At 42.5% G+C, this 19,493-nt stretch overlaps 3 protein-coding genes across 4 annotated transcripts; 1 reads left to right on the top strand and 2 right to left on the bottom strand.

Moving 5' to 3' along the window:
• Positions 1–543: 543 nt before the first annotated feature.
• mixl1 (Mix paired-like homeobox) lies at positions 544–2,300 on the top strand. Of its 2 annotated transcripts, none has more exons than XM_053880905.1 (4): positions 544–870; positions 940–1,157; positions 1,420–1,543; positions 1,694–2,300. In XM_053880905.1, exons 1-4 carry the CDS (start codon positions 774–776, stop codon positions 2,242–2,244), a joined length of 990 nt encoding a protein of 329 aa, XP_053736880.1. In that variant the 5' UTR covers positions 544–773; the 3' UTR covers positions 2,245–2,300. The 2 variants fall into 2 exon arrangements, with proteins under 2 accessions (XP_053736880.1, XP_053736879.1); XM_053880904.1 differs by having other exon boundaries at positions 1,691–2,300.
• A 24-nt stretch (positions 2,301–2,324) lies between these two features.
• lin9 (lin-9 DREAM MuvB core complex component) lies at positions 2,325–9,187 on the bottom strand. The gene is made up of 15 exons (XM_053880903.1): positions 9,105–9,187; positions 8,082–8,114; positions 7,856–7,947; positions 7,622–7,735; positions 7,130–7,260; positions 6,807–6,932; positions 6,494–6,651; positions 6,164–6,297; positions 5,254–5,388; positions 5,044–5,145; positions 4,898–4,978; positions 4,704–4,829; positions 4,448–4,630; positions 4,235–4,332; positions 2,325–3,048 (listed from the first exon to the last, which is right to left on the bottom strand). The coding sequence occupies exons 1-15, from the start codon at positions 9,133–9,135 to the stop codon at positions 2,943–2,945; spliced, it is 1,650 nt and encodes a 549-aa protein (XP_053736878.1). The 5' UTR covers positions 9,136–9,187; the 3' UTR covers positions 2,325–2,942.
• A 689-nt stretch (positions 9,188–9,876) lies between these two features.
• On the bottom strand, positions 9,877–18,639 carry parp1 (poly (ADP-ribose) polymerase 1). Its single transcript, XM_053881635.1, has 23 exons — positions 18,410–18,639; positions 17,481–17,643; positions 17,257–17,372; positions 16,827–17,041; positions 16,369–16,459; positions 16,177–16,293; positions 15,929–16,105; positions 14,913–15,075; positions 14,677–14,817; positions 14,355–14,594; positions 14,211–14,276; positions 14,016–14,148; positions 13,138–13,333; positions 12,929–13,057; positions 12,642–12,725; positions 12,434–12,556; positions 12,230–12,358; positions 12,060–12,158; positions 11,826–11,978; positions 11,625–11,752; positions 11,486–11,547; positions 10,630–10,744; positions 9,877–10,473 (listed from the first exon to the last, which is right to left on the bottom strand). Exons 1-23 carry the CDS (start codon positions 18,530–18,532, stop codon positions 10,392–10,394), a joined length of 3,045 nt encoding a protein of 1,014 aa, XP_053737610.1. The 5' UTR covers positions 18,533–18,639; the 3' UTR covers positions 9,877–10,391.
• Positions 18,640–19,493: the final 854 nt, after the last annotated feature.

Raw genomic sequence — 19,493 nt, 5'->3', positions numbered from 1 at the left:
ATCATATGTATGTAAGATCAAACAGTAAGTCTTAATTCTGTAAAACAGAATTACAAAAACACAATTTATATATATATATATATATATATATATATATATATATATATATATATATATATATATATATACCACTTAGCTTTAAAATGTGTTTACGCTAATGTTACCTTTATACGTACACACACACACATATATATATATATATATATATATATATATATATATATATATATATATATATATATATATACACACATTCAACCGTTACTTCACGTGAGTATGGTCTCCATCAAGTTCACTTTTTAAAATTGAAAATATCAGATTTTGAATGATTACATTTCCTAAAAGTAGCTCAGTTTCTACAAAGTATGTTCATTGTAAGCGACTTCTATATTAATAAAGCTCTAGCAGGAGATAATATTTTCGATGGGAAAGTGAATATTGATGCTCAGCAGCTACAGGATGTTGTTGAAGCGGGTCATTGAGGAAATGGAAGCTTCCGACGGCCTTTGAAGGCAACACGTCCATTACCGCAGCTTCATTCATTCCAAAGCAGGTAAATGTTTTGCCTGTCGATGTGTATTGAACTCGCAGATTCCATTAAACGCTCCTCACACCTCCGGCGTCTGAAGTTGCTGGAAGGTCGCGGCAGTGCCAGCCGCCGCTGATGGCTGCGCCATTCACACCTCCACCTTTGATCCTGGACTATTTAACCTGGTGGCAGCGCCGGGGATGGATCACTCGCTGCTCACTCGCTCTCCGGGACTTACACCAACATGTCTGCGGTCCATGGGAATCTTCCAGTCGGGGATCTGAACCACTTCCAACTCTTCCACGAGGGACCCGCACAGATGAGCAACATGGCGACCGCAGGTGGGTGACGGCAACGGCGCATGCGTCCGGTCCACGCAGGGAAACTAACGGTGCCGTTTTCATTTCAAGATTTCCGAGCTGCGGAGGTGGCCAACTACTTCAGCTCCAACTCGGTGCCGAGTGTGGACAAGTGCGTGGCGATCCTGACGCACCGGAGGAAGCGGACCAACTTCACCCAGCAGCAGATCGAAGTTCTGGAGAAGGTTTACTCGGACACCAAGTATCCGGACATCTACCTGAGGGAGCGGCTGGAGGCTCTGACCGGCCTGCCCGAGTCCAGAATCCAGGTCAGACCCAAACCTTTGCCACGTCACGCACATGACGTCTATTTGGAACGGAACTATTGTGAGAAAGTTACATTGAGCTGGCGTTTTTATACAACTGAAATCGCTTTTATACATATGTATAATAATTATATTTTATATATGTTTGAACTTCGACAACCATCTTGCTAAAAGTCATCAGTTTTTTAAGCAGAGGGAACCATTATCATGTCAAAATACCTGCGCAGACTGCAGGATCTTGCAACTGATTTTCTGTGTTTTCCAGGTCTGGTTCCAGAACAGAAGGGCCAAGTCTCGTCGGCAGGTTGGATCATCCGTGTCCCTGAAGGTCTCTGGGTCACAGTCTGCCTCCTTCAATCCTCTCCAGAGCAGGATGGGCCCAGAGAAAGGTGATTGTTGCTGGTCACTCTGTCCTGCAGGAACCATTGAGATATTATGAGCCTCAAGCTTGTGTTAGGAACTGTATTTGCTATGGGGAGGTTGCTGAGATGACGGTAAAAAAAAAGTCATTGAACATTTGTTTCTCTTGTGTTCAGCAGTCTACGACAAGAGCCATGCTCCAGAGCCCCACCAGATCGGAGGTTTTGGACGTGAAGACGGTTTCAGAGCGCCAGCACTTCCGAGCGCAGACGATCACCACAGGACCGGCGTGGCGGCCAAAGCCACCAGCTTCGCTCCCGTCTCCTGCCTGTACGACAAAGACATGAAGCCCGAGCAGATCCAGTGCCGGGAGCTCAGCGTCAACGTCCCCTGCTGCAACGTCCACCTCTACCCGAGGCAGAACGAGCCTCACCCAAAGGTCCAGGCCAACGTGAGTGCTGGGAACCAGAGCTCAAAGGTTCTGGTGGAGTACGACAACTTCCCTCCCAACAAGACCATCGGACCTGAGATGAAGGTGGTGATCCCTCCCATCCCGACGCAGAACAGCTTCAGCAGGTCGTCGCCGAAAGACAGCAGCTGTCAAATCCAGTTCCCACAAGTGCGGTTCGACCCCTTCTCTCCGGCCCCCGGCACTGAGGCGCAGGACTTCACCGACTCGGATTCGGACTGGGAGAACGAGGCCATGGCGGGCTTTAATGGTTTCATGTGATTTGCGAGTGGAAAATATTTCTCTATTTATTGTAAAAATTGTGAATAACTATCAAGAATAAAGACAAAATAAAATGAAGCTTTTCAATATTATGTTTAATATAAAAAGTCAAACACATATATACAGCGACCTGGCGGCGCATCCATGTACAACTTTACAAAACTGGAAAAGCACATTCTTGAGGGAAACACTTGTGTGTATGACTCATGAGGGGGACGCAGCGATGCCAAATGTTCTGGTTCTGACCGGGATGATTTAAAACAACCAGAGTTATAAAAATACCAAAATCTCTTTTTCAGTGCACACAAAATTACAAAAGACACTTCTGGACACACGAAGAAATGCCGCCACAATCGGAGATATTGTACAATTATCAACAATAAAGACTTTTATAAAACACTCGGCGGAACCTTCAGTGGAACAACACGACCTTGGACAGAAAAAGCAAAACACTGTCACACAACCATAAACAACTACTCGAAAAAATAAATAAATACGTTCTATAAAAGCTGCAGGTCGATGTTTGGCACGTGGAACAAACTGGGTGCACGAACGGAACAATCAGCCGATAACTTGGGACCCTGGTGGGACCCCAGCCTCAAATCTTTTTTAACAGTTCACAACAAAGCACCAGTTGGATATTGATAAACAGTGCTGCATGTTTGTCTACTTGTGTGTGTATGTGAGGATGCAGGTACTTAGACTGCATTGGTGTTGTTGGCAGCGAAGGCGTGCAGGTTCCCCAGCTGGCTGAGCCCACTCTGGATGTGACCCACGTGGATCTCCACATTGTTCTGGAAGCAGCTGGAGGGACACAAGTGGTTTGAGCGTGGTTTTAATAGACAAATACGTTGCTCTTGAAACCACCTGCGAAACAAATTGGCGGATGCAAACCAAACCAAACAAATTCTAACCAAAGTGAAGTGAGTTTTCTTGGTGTGTTCAAAGCAATTTTAGTGTCTGACTAGGCAGAAACTAGAAGCAAGGAAAACCATAAAGCCGACCACAGTTTTTTAAAGGAGGAAAATGGAGCAAGTTTATTCAGCACGAAACAACATGAGAAGCAAATGCATGAGGACAAGAATGTTTCAACCGTAGCAACATAAACTAGGGCTGTCGATACGTTAGTTTTTAATCTCAAGAGTTAACTCACGATTAGTAGCAAATGGAACACACATATTCTAAATGCAACTAAAAGGAAGGTATTATAAAACACCAGAATGGCTGACAATGCTTTCCTCATCCTCAACATTTGTTGACTCCAACAACCCAACAGACCAGTGACTGTCAAGGACATTCTTTAGAAGAACCTCAGAGGCACTGAAGAGGCTCAACCACATGCTCAACATTGTAAACATTGTTGGCCACTCGGGTGCTGATAAAATCTTCATTTCAGAGAGTTAACTCAGCTTCACAGTGATTAAATGAAATTAAAAATTTGAATTAAACTTCTGGCACTTCTCTCTGGAAAGCTCAATAATCGTGTGCACCTCCGCAATGTGTTGTGTTTCCGCTTGTTTCAATGTTTCCACTTGGTTTGAACACGTTTGATCACATGAGATTTCATCTTTAAGAAAGGAATCCTTATTCTGAGGCTATGCAAACTCTCACTGTGCCACAATTGTGTACACGTAGAAGAGACCCTGGTTGGTTTGACCACTGGCCAAAATGATTCTAAAATCCTTTGATCACATGAAATATCCTGTGTTATTAAAGCACACTGCTTATCTAGGGTGAGATCGTTTTCAGACAACACTTGTGACTTGTAAACACCCACGGCGATGTTAACATGGACCTGTGAAATTTCAAATTCTGTTCCACGTTTCAATCCTAATTCACTTAATAACTTTCTTTAACAAGTGCTATGCAGTCATGTTGAGAATATATTGATCTGTTTATTTTTTTAATCTTCGCTCTTCCACATCTTCCCAAGCAAAGGTGACCTTTGCTCCTGCCAAATTAATAAAGATTCAATTCTCCTGAACGGTACCTGAGATTGGAAGGGTCGATTGATGCTTTGATGTCATTGAGTGAGTCTGTCAGCGATTTGAACTCAAATGAATTCAGGTCTCCTCCGTCTGCCAAACACTGAAAAAGCAAGAGCATGACTTCACCATTCAGAAAAAAAGACTATAAACCGATGAACATCAAGACCACACCCTCAATGAGTGTTTCCAAAGGGCCTCAGTGTTTGCGACCTCACCTTGATCTGGAACAGCAGAGCGGTGAGGCGGGAGATGAGTTGAGTGAGTTCAGGGTTCTTCACACTTGGTTCTCCGTTCTTCAAGCAGTTGGTCATCTGCACCATCTGCTGAGCCTCCTCTTCACAGTGCCGCCGCAGCTCTGTTGGATGGTCACATGGAGCCATGCCCTGATCTGGAGCCAGCTGAAAATGTGCGCCACATTTTGGGTAAAAAACAACAACAACGAAACACGTTGAATAAAGAATGTGGCCCTACCTCACAGCAGAACTGCTGGACCTCATGAAGGACTTTAGTGAGGTCTTTGTTGAGCTGCTCGAGGTCGAGCACCGTGGTGGCGTAGCGCTTCTGCAAGTCCCGATCTATTGGGATGGCGTACGACTTCTACGAAGACAGCAAGTCAGAAAAGATACAAAAAACACGAAAAGGAGCCACTTAAATGACCATCATACCAGCTTCTCTGCCTCTGTGTTCATTTCCCGTAAGTGCTTGATGTGCTCCTTCTTGATCATGAGGATCTTGGACAATCTAGTCTAAAAACAAACAAAGAGTCAAACCATGGAATATTCAATGCAAAACCTGTCACTTTCACAATTACCACTTGGACCAGGAACTTGACAGGAAATCCTCCCAGAGTTTCTCCATCACTGCCAGGCAGCTTGCTGCTCCAGGGCGACTGGTTGAGCAGATGGTCATTATCCTGAAGAAGAATTTGAGTTAGTAGTCTGAACTACAGCCACAATACAATAATAAGTTAAAGCCATTTCTATAGGGAAAGACATTTGTGTTTCCATTTGATTTCAGGTACCATGATAACCGGAGTGGTGGCTGTCGGGTACGGCCCCCTGGGTGGAGTCATAAGATTCTGAACATATCGTGCTGTGATTGTCCGGTGCTTCTGCGCAAAGGCTGAAATGGGCATCGTCTCGTTGGGTTCGTTGCTCTGCAAAAGGAACAAGTAAGAGAAAGCGCCAGATATATGAGAGGGGAAACAGTTCGCAATGACACCAACAGAAGTGACGCTACTTTTTGCGTATGGCGCCATCGTGTGGCAGTACCGACCGATTTCAACACAACCGGATGCATATTTAGTAGAAATGAACAGGAGGAATGACCTGAGCGCAAGAACTATTACTAGTAGGGTAATCAATTACCGTAATTTCCGGACTACAGAGCACACCAGAATATTAGCCACATCCACTCAATTTCAGAAGGAAACTAGATCTTGTTCATACAAAAGGCTCAGCGGTCTATAAGCCGAGGATGCAGTGGTGCTGTCTGTGCCGTAGAAAGGTCAGCGGTGCACCCGGCTTAAAAACGCTTTTCATTGGGCTTCGGCATGAGGACTGACTCTTGAAACAAACTGGTCAATGTTCTGAACTTGAATCATGAACTCCTCACATCTTTTATTGACATTAAAGCGTTCAAAATGCGCTGTTTTCGACCGCATGCCCGAAGCTCCAACACCACAGCCGATCTCAACGAAAACAGCGCATTTTGAGCGCTTTTAGTATAAATATAAAGCCTGATCTGATTTCAGCCAGCAGAAATCGACATATTAGCCATGCAGTTGTACAACCCTCAGGTTTCAGACCGCAAGAAAAAAGTAGCGGCTTATAGTCCGGAAATTACGGTACATAGTATAGTACAATATTTTATATACTTATTGGTTATTGGTCGCTTGACTCGCAGTTATTAGCAGGATCTGCAGGTCTTACCAGGACCTCGTAGTCAGGCACGGTGTGTGTTCCCAGCCCATTACGGTCAAAGGTGACTCGATAGGTCGCAGCACTGGTGTCAACAGCATCAATCTGCCCAGTGAACAAGCCATCATGGACACCACGCAGTCGAGCTGGGAGAGATGGAAAATCAACACCTTAATCATGACACAACAGTGGGTTGGCATTTACACTTTGCTCTGGCTGAAGGAGATTGAAAGATTTGGGGACATGCATCAAAACTGTAGCATGCTACAGTAATACAACACGTTGTATAACTTGCATAGTAACATAATCACTTTAGAAAACAGTTTAAAGTTGCTTCAGTACCTGTGACTTTGGTCCCAATGATAAGTGGAAGAGGGATTTCATCGGGCAGATCCTTGCAGGTCGACATGTCCGAGAGCTTCCTTTGCTGCAGCAGGCGCATTTTCTGTCTCTTCTGTCTCAGAGCTGTTCGCTCCTCTGCGAAGAAAGCTGACGAACACCTGCAGAAAAGGCATGTCAAACAGATATCACCCTGATATTATACATGAGTGACTAATCATTCAGTTGCTCTTCCAAAATGGCATCGAGTCTATGATAAAGCTAAACTCCATGCAGCTCGGCTATGTCAACAAATAATGATTATGAATTATCGTACCGTCTGGGCTTCCCCATGAGTCTCCTGATCGTCCCCCACTCAACTCTTGTCAACTTTCTGGTTTTTAGGTTGGGGAAAGACTCTTTCAGACACAGACAGAACTCATTGTCGCCCTCAAAGAGAGGCCTGCAGGAGACAACAAAAACAAGTAAATCATTGATCTGCTAACAATGTTCAGCTACTATCATCTGATCTGATGTGATCACAGCCTGTTCCTTATTTAATGTGTAGAATCATTCTCCTTCCGTGTTCGTAAACTAAACAAAATTGATCATTTAGTTATGAGATAATAGCTATCCAGCAAATGAAAGTAAGAGACTTACTTGTCAATATTGGAATAGAACCATTCATAGATGCACCATTTATGGGCTTTCGGGAGTTTAAGGAGATTTCTTAATCTCAGTCCAATTTTTTGTGATGCCTTCTTATCTGGTGTCACAACGCTAGTAAATTTCTGCAAAGGAAAAACAGTTCAGGCAGTGAAGACTGTGCGAGGTTCTTCAATCATTCCCGGTGGAAAAGCCTTCAAGGTTTTATCTGTGACACGATTAGCATATATTAAAGAGACTAATCAAAGCTTTAGAAGAAACAACAGGGATGAGATTATCAAGTGAGACACTTTCACTGTCCAGTGATCTGTCGAGTCTATCTGCTTGCTACTACCGTCCAAATATGTATACCTTGCAAAAAAAGTGTAATAAATTATATTAATTTTATGTTTATTCGGGGCAGGTTGGCCCTCGCTGGCGAGGTTAAAGAATTTTTCATCTCTTTAACTAAACTCAACTTCTGTCTAAAATAAGACTTCAGTCAACCTGTGGTGTGGTGTTGACCCTCTGGCTCCTCCGGGGTGATCTTGAAGAGAGACGCTGTTGTGGTAGTTCATCTTCCTCACGCAGGGATCGACTCCTTTTTGAGCTCCTCGTGGGCTACAGAACACGGAACACAAGACTTCAGGGATGTTCTAATTCATAAGACAGTATAAGTATGAATACATTTCTGGACAAGTGGAATAATACGTGTATGTATTCAGTTTCATTAGTGCTTACTGTGTCCATTGTGAGGGAGGACTGTCGACCCCGGGTGTTGTGAGCTCTGGGGAAGTTGTTCTTTTCATTCAGACTGTTTGACAAACTACCTTCTGCAGGAGCCATAACAGACAAGCAAAATTATGAATACCAATATTCATTAAGATGTGACCAATAACACTTGAGTTTGACTTGCAAAACAGAGCTATATCTCACAAACATTGACAAAAAAAGAATGCTTCCATACCTTTCAGACTGACCAGAGCCTCCGCCGATGAGCCTGAGAGAACATTCAACTTTAGTTTCACATCCTTCAAAATCAGCAAGACACTTCTCGATTTGCAATCCATTGCCACATACAGGGGTTGGACAAAATAATGGAAACACATTAAAGCTAAAAAAGCTTTAAGGCGGTTCCATTATTTTGTCCAACCCCTGTAGGTAACTGTGATCAGTGACATGTCTCTCATGGACAGTCTAGATCAATAATTTCCATCTTTTCTGACTTGTAACCGATGTTCTAAAAACAACAAATCTGTTGGGAATGGAACGAAATGTGTAGAGAATAAGCTATGATACATGGATGAACATCAAGATACAAGTAACTGGAATGTTGTTATCGAGTCAGAATGGTAAAAAACATTTCGCGTGATTTCTTGTCAGTCAAAACACACCTTATCTACCTACGTTAAATACTAGAACACATTCGCTACAAATTATAAAGGAGAATGACATCTCAGATCACATATCAGGTGACAGCCAGACCAACGAAGCACTGGCCCATTGATGGCTTGTCTTATAAGAACATCAACTAAAAGACATCTATCAGACCAATGTGGAAGTCTGTCACTTTTCGATACCTCGATCACAATCTGTGTTACAGTCAAACAAAGCGGATCAAAAGGGGGGACAATAAGAAAACCCAGCACGACTGTGCCATCATCAAACGACTGACCAAATAAGAAAACACAACTTTAATGGTCGGGCACAGTAAAGCATAACAAATAGCAAACACTGAAATCGTATATAGCTCGGCAGCTAGCTGTCGCTATTTGTTTACCCAGTTGTGCTAAAGCTGTGGCTAGCCGCTAGTGCTAATAGCAGACCGGTATCTGCAGTGCCTAAAAAGCTTTTAATAACTTGGAAAGAGTCTCCAAAAATATATAATTTGAGCTGCAGTGGTAGTTATTCACGCAAACGACGTGTGTATCCCACTGATAGCTCGTTAAATTGACGTATATCAACTCATCGGATCGGTGTTGTTACTCACTCTCGTCTAACAGCTGGTCCATCTCCGCCATCTTGAATTAGCCGCGCCGCTTTTCAAAGACGTTGTCAAAATGCATTCTGGGTCGGGACGCTGTCTGTGGAGGGCGACCGGACCGAATGCACTCGTTTCACCGAGTAACACGACAAACGCTCATTTCTATGCGTTGATAGTGACATATGACGTTGTAATAACGGATAACAGTGCATTCTTTACAACCGCACTTTGTTCATTGTAGACCGGAAGCGGGTGATTTATTACCAACTGCGGACGAATGAGAACCATCTTCATTGCCAACTATTTTCATGCAGGGAATTCTACTAGATAAAGCGAAGGGACACAACTGTTGACCATAGTGGGAAGACCTGGCGTGTCACAGCAACCAATGACATTGGTTTTATAAATCCATCCAGGTTTAGTCCCGGTGCAGCAGTCAAGGTGAAGAGACCCAGACTTCCCATGAAACATCCTCCTGCTCTGCTGGTGGAATAGAGGTGTGTTTTGATGCTCAGGAGCAGTGTCTACTTCGAGCACCTCACTTGATCCTGAATGAGAGAGCTATGGAAGTCAAGAAGAAAAACATGTCTTGGCTCAGCTCCTTCTTCACGGAGGTCTTCATTACAGTAGATGACACACCATTCCAGCAGCTGATCTTTCAGCACTACGCCTCTTTTTTTTTTTTTGTTTATTTTGAGTTGATAAAAGACAAACCAAGACTGAAAACAACGAAATCCTTCAGGTCCACTACACAAAAGAACATATGGGAACCAGGCAGTCAAAGCATCAATGTTTTATTCCTGAAAAAGCATATTGTATACATGACAGTTTCCTTCAACACTTGCATCCCATCGTTTCTTCAGTGTTTTTTTTTTTCTTTTATCAGCATTGAAGACAGACAACATAGCAAATATTTACATGTCAAACTGAACACTGTGTGTTTTGAAACGGGAAGGTGATGACGGTAATCTCCCAGGAACATCTTGTGGACGAGGGATCACAGCTACTCTATACCGCACCGACTTTTAAAGATGTCAGAATCAACGCTCGTGTCAGTTTCAACATTTACTCAACGTGTAGCACTAAATAGTTAGCTAAAACCGTTAAGAGTAGATTGTGGACCTGGTTCTATCGGAAGTAGGTATTTCTGATACTTACTGTTGCGCTAATGAAGGGCAGTAAACCAGTTAACCTCAAGCAAAAGCGATAAAGTGACTAAAGAGTTGCTGACGGTTGCTGAAGACGTGTCAGGAAGTAACAGTCGTCTTTTCTTTATCTGCAGCATCTGGGCTCTTACCACAAGGACGAATGGTAGTTGAACTTGATTTTCAGAAGATACTTCATGTTTATCTGAGCTACATCGTACACAATGTATCTGGAGGAGAGGGTGTTAAGGACTTGCCGGAACAGACAGAGAAACAGCCAACGTCAGATTCAACGATAAAAGTAAGTGATCATTTATGTCATCTATATATCTATATATATATCTATATATATACATATATAAGCAGTGACGCATGTGAAAGGATACTCGTTGTACAGTAGACTTGTGTCATCGATGTTTGTGTCCACTCCTTTTCCGAGAGGCACTTGAACTCCATCTAAGTCAACAGTGGCCTGTGAGTCTGGAGCGCTCCTGCCCAAACCTGGAAAGCAAAAACGCTAGTTAGATAATCCATTTCATATAACCGTTATTACCACTGTTATTACGGCTAAACAGGTCATTTTATGTCAGCATTATAAACCGTTAGTGTGATGGATAATACATTTTTTTTTCAGTGTAAACTCAACTTTAGTGTAACTTAAGGAAGCTAAATAAAATGATGTTGAAAAACGGGTTAGATTCAACCACGTGTGACACGACTTTGTGCATTTGCATATATGGAAGGCCCCAGTTTTTGTGACAAAAAAGACAACAGTCATATGAGCAGATTTGATTGCATTCCTTTTAGCCACAACTGCTATTTTTGGGAAACATTTAAAACAATTCCAGTTCTGATAGAAACAAAGTTTGAGCATAAGTTCCAGATGAGTAACAAAGTAGATCCAACTCATTGGACATTCTCACTTAAAAGTCTATGTGAGCTACTGTGACATTTTTGTTTCTTCATCGATAAGCCAAATAATTTGGCATTAAACTGAAGGTTAAATTATGACTAGAGTCTGGAAAAGGAAACGAAAAGATCCTTCATAATAACTCATTATGAACTGTTTTGGACAAAATGTTAGAATTCTATTTCACATGGTTTAATTTTGTCTCATGATGCAAATACAATAATTAATAAAAGAAAAAAAATCTTTTCATATCCCTTAGCAAGCAAAAACATCAAAATGATTTTAATACATTAGGCATTGTGTTATCATCAGAAAGTCAAGCCATTCCTCACCTTTAACACTGTGTTTGCCCTTTGGTAACTTGGTAATGTGAGCAGCCTTCTTCAGCTCATGCCTGCGATTCAAGTAAGAACAAGAGAACATATCCATGAATAAAAACATGCGCCTAATACATTAAACAAGGTCACCTACATGTTTCCAAGGGCGACCTCTGCCAGCAGCAAGAGACCAGTCGGGTCAGACTGTGAGGTGTGACAGTAGTTTGCACTCTTGGATACCATGTCAGCAAAGTACACACCTTTGCCAAACATGTAACCAGTCTGGAGAGGAAGTGGGGAAACTATCACTGTAGTGAACCACGTCAGAGTTTAGAGGAGAAGGTAGAGAACTCACCACTGGAGCTTCGGGAGGGGCGATACGGAGACCCTGAGACAGGATACCAGCATAGTTGGTGGTGCGTGAGCCGTGCCACAGCAGCTGCCGGTTGTGTAGCTCCTCGAAGGGGCGGTAACGCTGACGCTCGCCCTCACGGGCAATTTTGAAGATCTAACAAAAAATAAATAAAAATACTTGTCTAGTCGAGAATTAATCTACATTTCACAGATGATCCTCGAAAACAAAACTCACCTCTTGAATTTCAAGAGTGTATGTGTTGTGTGTGGCGGCGTGCGTGTTCTTGACATACTGATTGATGATCTCAGCTTCCTTCGAGTTCTTGTCCACAACCTAAAAATAGTATTCAAATGTCAGGATGCTCGCTCAGCACAATGAAAACTGTAATTAGAAAGACTCTGCACCTCGATCTTCGTTTTGAGCTTCTCATAGTTGATGTCGATGGGATCGCTGTCGACGTCCTGAGCGCCACCTCTCAGCAGACTGTAGGCCACTTCGATATCCAACAGGTTATCCAACATCTGAACTTTAGCCTGGAAGATCAAACAATTGGGTCACTGCATTCCAAATCTCATAAGATTAGGATTCCTTGTGTACTGTGTCCTCACTTGAATGTAGTCCACGCTGTCGAGCAGCGGCGGTTTCTTCATGCCGAAGTCATGAGGTATCAAGGTGTAGAAGCGGTTGGAGAGGTCCAGTATCTGTGCCTCAGACAGACAATCGGACACAGCCTGAAAAAAAAACAATTCCATCGTTGTTTTTCCCAACTAAACAATCAAACTTGGTGCTGATGTTCCTGAAGAGCCCTTCACTGACCTGTTGCACCTCAGTGAGAAGAGCATAAGCACTTTGGATTTGACGCTTGCTCAGTTTTCCAAGTGGCATCTTCTGAAGGTCAATCTGAGGACAAAGTATGTCACATAGCCATGGGTCAAGTACAGGAAAAGTGTCCATTGAAGTAAATAAGTTTTTACATTTACAGCACAATGTGAAGTTGAAAAGTACATTCGGAATGATGTCATTTTGGTGAACATAAAAAACAAAAGGTAAATCAGAAATACAGTCGTAATTCCTGTCAGCTGTATATATCTCAAAGTCCTCACCTCAAACTCCACCATGGCCTTCTTCATGCTCTCCACATCAAAAATCATTTTGATCAGCTCCTGGACTGGTTTGTCCAGCTTGGACTTTGTGCCTGCAGGAGCTGTCAGCTTCTTCACCGCCTCCTCCTCCTGCTCAGCAAAATCACACAGAGACGGTCACCTCCAGTAACATGCCGCTTCATGATGGTCAGTGTGACGATCCAGCCCACCTGCCCGTAGTCTATCTCCAGCGGGTAGAACTTATTGGGGTATTTGGTGAAGTTGGTGCAGCCCCAGCTGTTGCCTGTCTTCTCCTTGTAAACAGTGAGGAAGTTGTCCATGGCCGAGTTTTTATCGTGGAACTTGTCGAGTTTGTTTCCTCCGATTGTCGTACCCACTCTGCCCCATGATCTGAACACCCAGTACCTACACGCAGGGCACAGAATGTGACATGTCAGGAGCTTTTCATACTTGGGAGATACAGATTTAAAAAAGGAGAGAGAAATCAGGGCCCATGTCTGAAGCACAGGAGGGGAATAACAATCTGTCAACAACAGGTGGTGGAAAAACGTCACTCAAAGAAGCAGTTCATTCAGTTACTAGAGTCACTTTCGGTTCTTTCTAAATGTATATTCGTCTATTTGGCATTCATGACAGCTAAGTGAACTGTAAAAACCAAACTTCACTTTAGTTAGATATTTCTTTTTGTAATTCTAACTGTTAACTTGAGACTTAAAGGAGTAAGTCTGAAATAAAACCAGCACCACAATTACAAGCGAGTTCACACTGCCATAAATCTGAACACAAGTTTAAAGATAATATAACAAGATAAACATGACAAATAATATATATACATGTTTTTTATTGTGCTTTCTTTTTGCAAAGTATTTAAGGACAAAATACATTTTCAATTTAGAAACAACAGACCACAACCAATTCAAAGTATTATAGGAATATATGATTTATTTTCATACAAAATCCTAAAATTAATACTAGCATTTGTTATTTTAAAAAAAATGTGAAAAAAGGAGGTTTTTCTCAGTTAAAAGCAGAAGAATGATGGCCTCCATTAAAAGATACAAACTTGTGTTGGGAGACAAACACTGACCTCTTCTGAACATCGTCTTCCAAAAGCTGCAGCTTGTAGTAGGAGTTGGTTCCTCTGACGATGTCCACGAGACCTAATGTAGCACTGTACATTTTCCCGCTTTGCTCCAGCACGTGAGCGCTGTTCTCCAAGCCTGAATGTTCAAATGACAAATGTTAACATTGTAAAAGCAACGCAAGACGGGAAAGAAAATACCTGAATCTGGATCCACGGCAGCTCCTCCTTTGACTGTGAGCTTCATCTTTTTGGCTTTACTTCCACCTGTTAATGAGTCACCAGAATTGGCTAAGCAGTCTCAAGAGCAACATCTTTTTAAGGCTTCTTCCTAGTCAAGCGTACCTTCCTCCTCCTTCACTCTGCCGGTGCTCTTGGCAGCCATTGCTCCTGACTTGGAGGCCACAGGTTGAGCAGTAGCCTCAACTTTCACCTCAGCCCCCCAGGGTGAGATGGCGTGCAAGGCAACAAGCTCCTGCAGAGCTTTGCCTGAGGACTTGATGTCGGTGAGGAAATCCTCAGCCACCACACGCACACCCGCATCCCGAACCTCCTCCATCTTCTTACCCATCTTCTCCACTTCCTCTGAGGGTGGCAACCATTCAATATTCAAACATTAAAACGGTTTATTAAGAAAAACAAAAAGGTGATAATAACTGCTCCTCACTCTTGCTACTGAGGATGAGAGAAGCCTTGTTGACGGTGCCAGTGATCTTCCCACCGAGCTCCTCCACCGCTGCCTTGATGTCGTCCTTGTTTTTGGAGAGTTTACCCACCGCCAGCAGCTTCATACCAGTCAGAGGTTTGTCTGACAAAGGGAAATATGAAGGCAATATTAACCGAATCAATCCGAGTCACTGCTTCATCTTCACTAGACTGAATAGTCTGAACGCATCCTCTCACCTGAGGGGGCGCTCTCTGGCATTGGCTCTGTATGAGCAGTGGACGCACTTGGCGCTGGTTCTGTTTTGGGTGCTGTCACAGTTGGAGTGGGTGCTGACACGGGGTACACCCGATCCTGGCGCTTGAACTTGAATTTTTTCAAAAAGGGAACTTCATGGAATTCCTAACACAAAGACACAACAAAAGCTGGGTAAAACCTTCAGTAATCGGGAGACTCTTAAGGGTTTTATTGAGAATACAAAACCAGCATTTCTTCCAAATATGCCTTAACACTAAGGACAAGAATTCTTATGGTGCTCAAAGAAACTTATGGGAAAATTTAGGGGCATTTTTGCAGGAGGCACAGCGAATATTCAGTGTGGATGGGCAGCAGAGATGATTGTTACACTACCCGAGTCAGCCAGCAGAGGGAGACGGATTCCTTTTTTCCATAGTGGAATGTGGAATATGACGGTGACGCTCAACCACAAGGTAGTTTTGAAAATTAATTGGAACATTTAATGGTAATATTTTAATTACACTTTACTAATATCTTTGGAGTTTAAATAAGATGTATTATTTTTATTTTATTATATTTATACTTATTTCATTCAGAATTTTAAAGTTTTTCCAATTTTCTCAACAGTTTGCATCAAGTATATTATTTTTTCTTTAGCAAATTTGATGAACATGACTTGCACCTGGTTCTGTTGCTTGTTGGACTTTTCGATCGAAGTATCTTTGCAACGTTCACTTGGTTTCATGTCATTTCACAAGGTTTTGGTTTGCTTACGTGTAAGTAGATTAAATATGGTTATTGATCACAAATGAAATCAAGAGTAATCAGTCAGTGGTACTACTTGAACGGGCCCTCGGCCCATTTGTTCTGGGAAAGGTGGGCCCCGAGATCAAAAAGGTTAAGAACCCCTGGTATATGACTTGCAGCACAGGATGAGATTTAAGAACGTCATTGAAATGTGTGTGATCTGATAGGAAAAGGTTGAATCTTTTGTTCTTCCTGAATGTGTAAACCTTACCTTGGGTATGACCCAGTCTTTACGCGAGGGATTTTTGGTTTTGTACACACATTTGGTCCAGGCTGAGATGTCGCCGGTGCAGTAGTAAGCATCGCCTTTGAACACCAGCTGGCCAGTGCACTCCTTACACGGTTCCAGAGCACCAAACGCCATTCCGTCCGCCAAACAGTCCACCACCTGAAGATCCAAGAATCAGAGTGTGAGGAAAATGGTGTCCCAGTGAGCTAGTCAATCACACATCTGCTCACATTTGACTCTCCAGACGGGACTTCCTGTTTGTTTGCGATCAGCAGCTCCTTCATGTCATTGGTAGAGCAAAACTTCCTCACTTTATCTTTGATACCCCAAATCAGCTGGCTCTGGGTCTGCAGACGAAAGAATGGAATAAGAGCTAAATCTTGACATTCACAACTGTTTGAAGACAATGGAAAAAACATTACTTTAAGCTCATCTTCCAACTTCTTCTTTTCATCTTCCTCCTCCTTTTTCATTTTCTTTGCAACACTATCCATCTCATCAGATTTCCGTTTTCTGTGCAAAGAAAAGAATAAACTGCTTTAGTAGTTGAAAAAAAGACAAAGAATTCACTGCTGAAACGGCTTAAAATAGTGGAATGAGAGCTCAAGAAAACATAAAAAATAACAGTCAACAACACTACAGAATGAGTCAACAAAGTGAAGCCAAACTGAACTGTAACTCCAGATTTAAGTAATAAAAATATTGATGGTTACTACAACCACAAACGAAAATGCTAAACATGATAAAGCAGCAGCAAAAACAAGAACCTGTATCACAACATCATTATTATTAGCAATATTACTACTGTTACATTACTTTTATACTACAATAATGTATGTTTTAAAGGGGCAAAAAAAAAAAGCATTGTTTATCTTCTCACCCCTCAGACTTCACAGCAGGTAGTCTCTTCTTCAGCTCTTCCTTGTCCTCCGCGCGCAGAGAGTTGAAACCCTTGAGTTGAGCGCCGTTATACTCAGGCTTGAAGGCCAGCTCCTCCCTGCGGCTCACGAAACATGCCGTGTGGTACCAGCGATCGATCAGACCCAGCTGGGGCTTCTCTGGGTCCACTGTTTTCTTGGAGACACGAATCTGATCCTGAAGAGAGAAAAATGGCTGATACTACCACAAGAGATGATTTGAAGCAGATCTACTGCCTACAATCAAGAGCAGGGGCTTCGCAAACAGAACTGAATGACAACTATAATTTTAAAACCGGACTATTTGGGGAGATTTAAACAGTTTCGACACATAATCAAAAACATTAAACCTCAGCTTTACCATCTAATACAGATGCAAATGAGCCAACAAACCTTTTCTATTTTTTGCTCGCAGCCTTTGCATGTGCTGCGGTTTGACTTGGCATACTCCACTGCAAAGTCAGTAAGTGACTTCTCTCCTTTAGCGCCACCTTTTTGGTCACCTTTCCCTAGAAATAAACAACATATTCAACATTGCAGTGTGAGCATACAATGAAATCTATAATGTTTATTTCACTGAATAACAATCGTGTGCCAACTACTACAAAAGTATTCACCTGCAACCGCTCCCCCACTTTCAATTGCCTTTTTAACCTTTTCCTGGTCATCCCAACGCAGGTCTGAGTAGCCGGCGATGTCGGCGGTAGACTGGGCCGCGGCACGCAGCCAGAAGCAGGAGAAGTGATGCCAGTGTGGCACCTTACCATCAAACATGGGGGACTGTTTGGAGAACATGAAGAGTTTAATATAACAAAGTACTGCCGTTACCACATTTTTCTGTTATTTAAAGACACAATAACATTCAAGGCACCATTAAAGAGGAAAAAACAACTACAACACACATTGTGGGAGCAGTGAACTGCTATGTAAACAATACAGATTACAATTTGTGTGGATGTTTTTTTATTTTATTTTGTTTTGTTTACAGCACTTCATTCCAAAGCACTTTTCTAGCTAGTGGGATCCCCACTGACCATGGCAATAAAGTTGATTCTGATATTGATAGACTTACGAGAGGACAAAAGCTACATTTAAGCAAACCATCACACAAAGAAAACATAGCTTACTTAATATGGAGGCAAACTAAAGTAAATCCAGTTTGTTTGCAGCAGCAGCAGATTGGGCATGTTCTGATTCAGTCACTCTCACACAAAACTCGGTTTCTAATAACACAAAACGCCGTTTCCTCCTCATCACCATTTCACACAAACATTCGGGTGACACATTTGAAGCCATATTTAAAAGCAGTTTAAGTCGAGCAGGACGGGAAAGCTAGCTGCTCTTTGTGAACTCAACAATGCCAGCCATTTAAATGCTAACGAGGGCCTGACACCGGGGACAGGCTCAGATGAGGCTACATCGCTATCTTTTAGCGTCCAACATTGGAAGATCTTTGGAAAAAAAGGGTGTGCAGGCCGAACTCGGAAACGTCGGCGTGCAATCATTGTAAGCAGCTTTGCAGAGCAGCAGGAGGCTGCGCTCCTACCTGCACCATGATGGCCATCCTCAGCGAGTCTTTGGCGATGTTCTCTTTGCATTTCTTGCACGAAGCTCGGCCGCTTTTGGCGTATTCTGCCCGGTACAGCAGGTCGTTCTGAGAGTCGGCCATGCCTGGTGAATATCGGAGACGAAAAGAAGAGTATTTTGGGGTGAAAAAAGAACTTTCTCCGGATGACAGGCAGTCACAACAACCAACACACTCTGGCCGAGAAGCGAAGCCCGCCAGTCCGCATGGCACGAAGAGAAGAGCTTGGAGAAGAGCGCTCACTCTGACAGTGTTCCTATAAGTCAGGATGTTGCGCAGAAAGAAAGTTACTTTTGTTGATTATACGTCAGAAAAAGCACATCAACAAAAGACCTATAGTTAATTTTCCAGTGTTTATTATGTGGTAATTACCATATAATAGGTTGCAGAGTTATTAGCTTTAATAATACACATTAGATTTAGATGTGTTTCTTAAAAGAGCATTCTTCATGTAAAACGCGGGGAAATGATGACATAAACACGTTGCCCAAACCCTGCATCAATATGGATTGATTTATTACTCCCTTAGCCTTCACCTAACATACTGTACCTCCGCATGGCACGGACTAGCTCCTCTTATTATTCTTATTAATGACAACATAAAACAACATCATGAACCTAAGACTTCTAATTTGCTCAAACAAACATAAAGGTATGTTTATTGACCTAGATATTGTGATTAAAAAAAGATAATCGAATATGTTTAACACAGTAAGGACTCTACTGTTATAATTTATACAATATTTTAAGGAAGAAGTTGTGCGTGAGAGGTTTTGTGCGTGATGGAACATGTGACCGTTTTCGTTTGTCATGCAGAGTGATATATCTTCCTTACCATTGAAGATCACTGGGCAGGTCTAGAAGAATACCCGCGATTGAAGCAGCCAGAAATAATCGAGTTCAGATAATTCGTTCTTCGGTTCTTCAGCGTAACCGCTGAAATCATTGACGCGCTGTTTGCATCGTCATAAACACGACTTTAAGATGGGAGCGTCATAATTTCAGGCAAGAAGGACATACATATGCTTGGAAAAATCAGTCTGCT

Source organism: Synchiropus splendidus, chromosome 12 (assembly GCF_027744825.2).
Source record: "Synchiropus splendidus isolate RoL2022-P1 chromosome 12, RoL_Sspl_1.0, whole genome shotgun sequence".
Taxonomy (NCBI): Eukaryota; Metazoa; Chordata; class Actinopteri; order Syngnathiformes; family Callionymidae; genus Synchiropus; species Synchiropus splendidus.
This window is presented reverse-complemented; position numbering and strand designations above follow the sequence as displayed.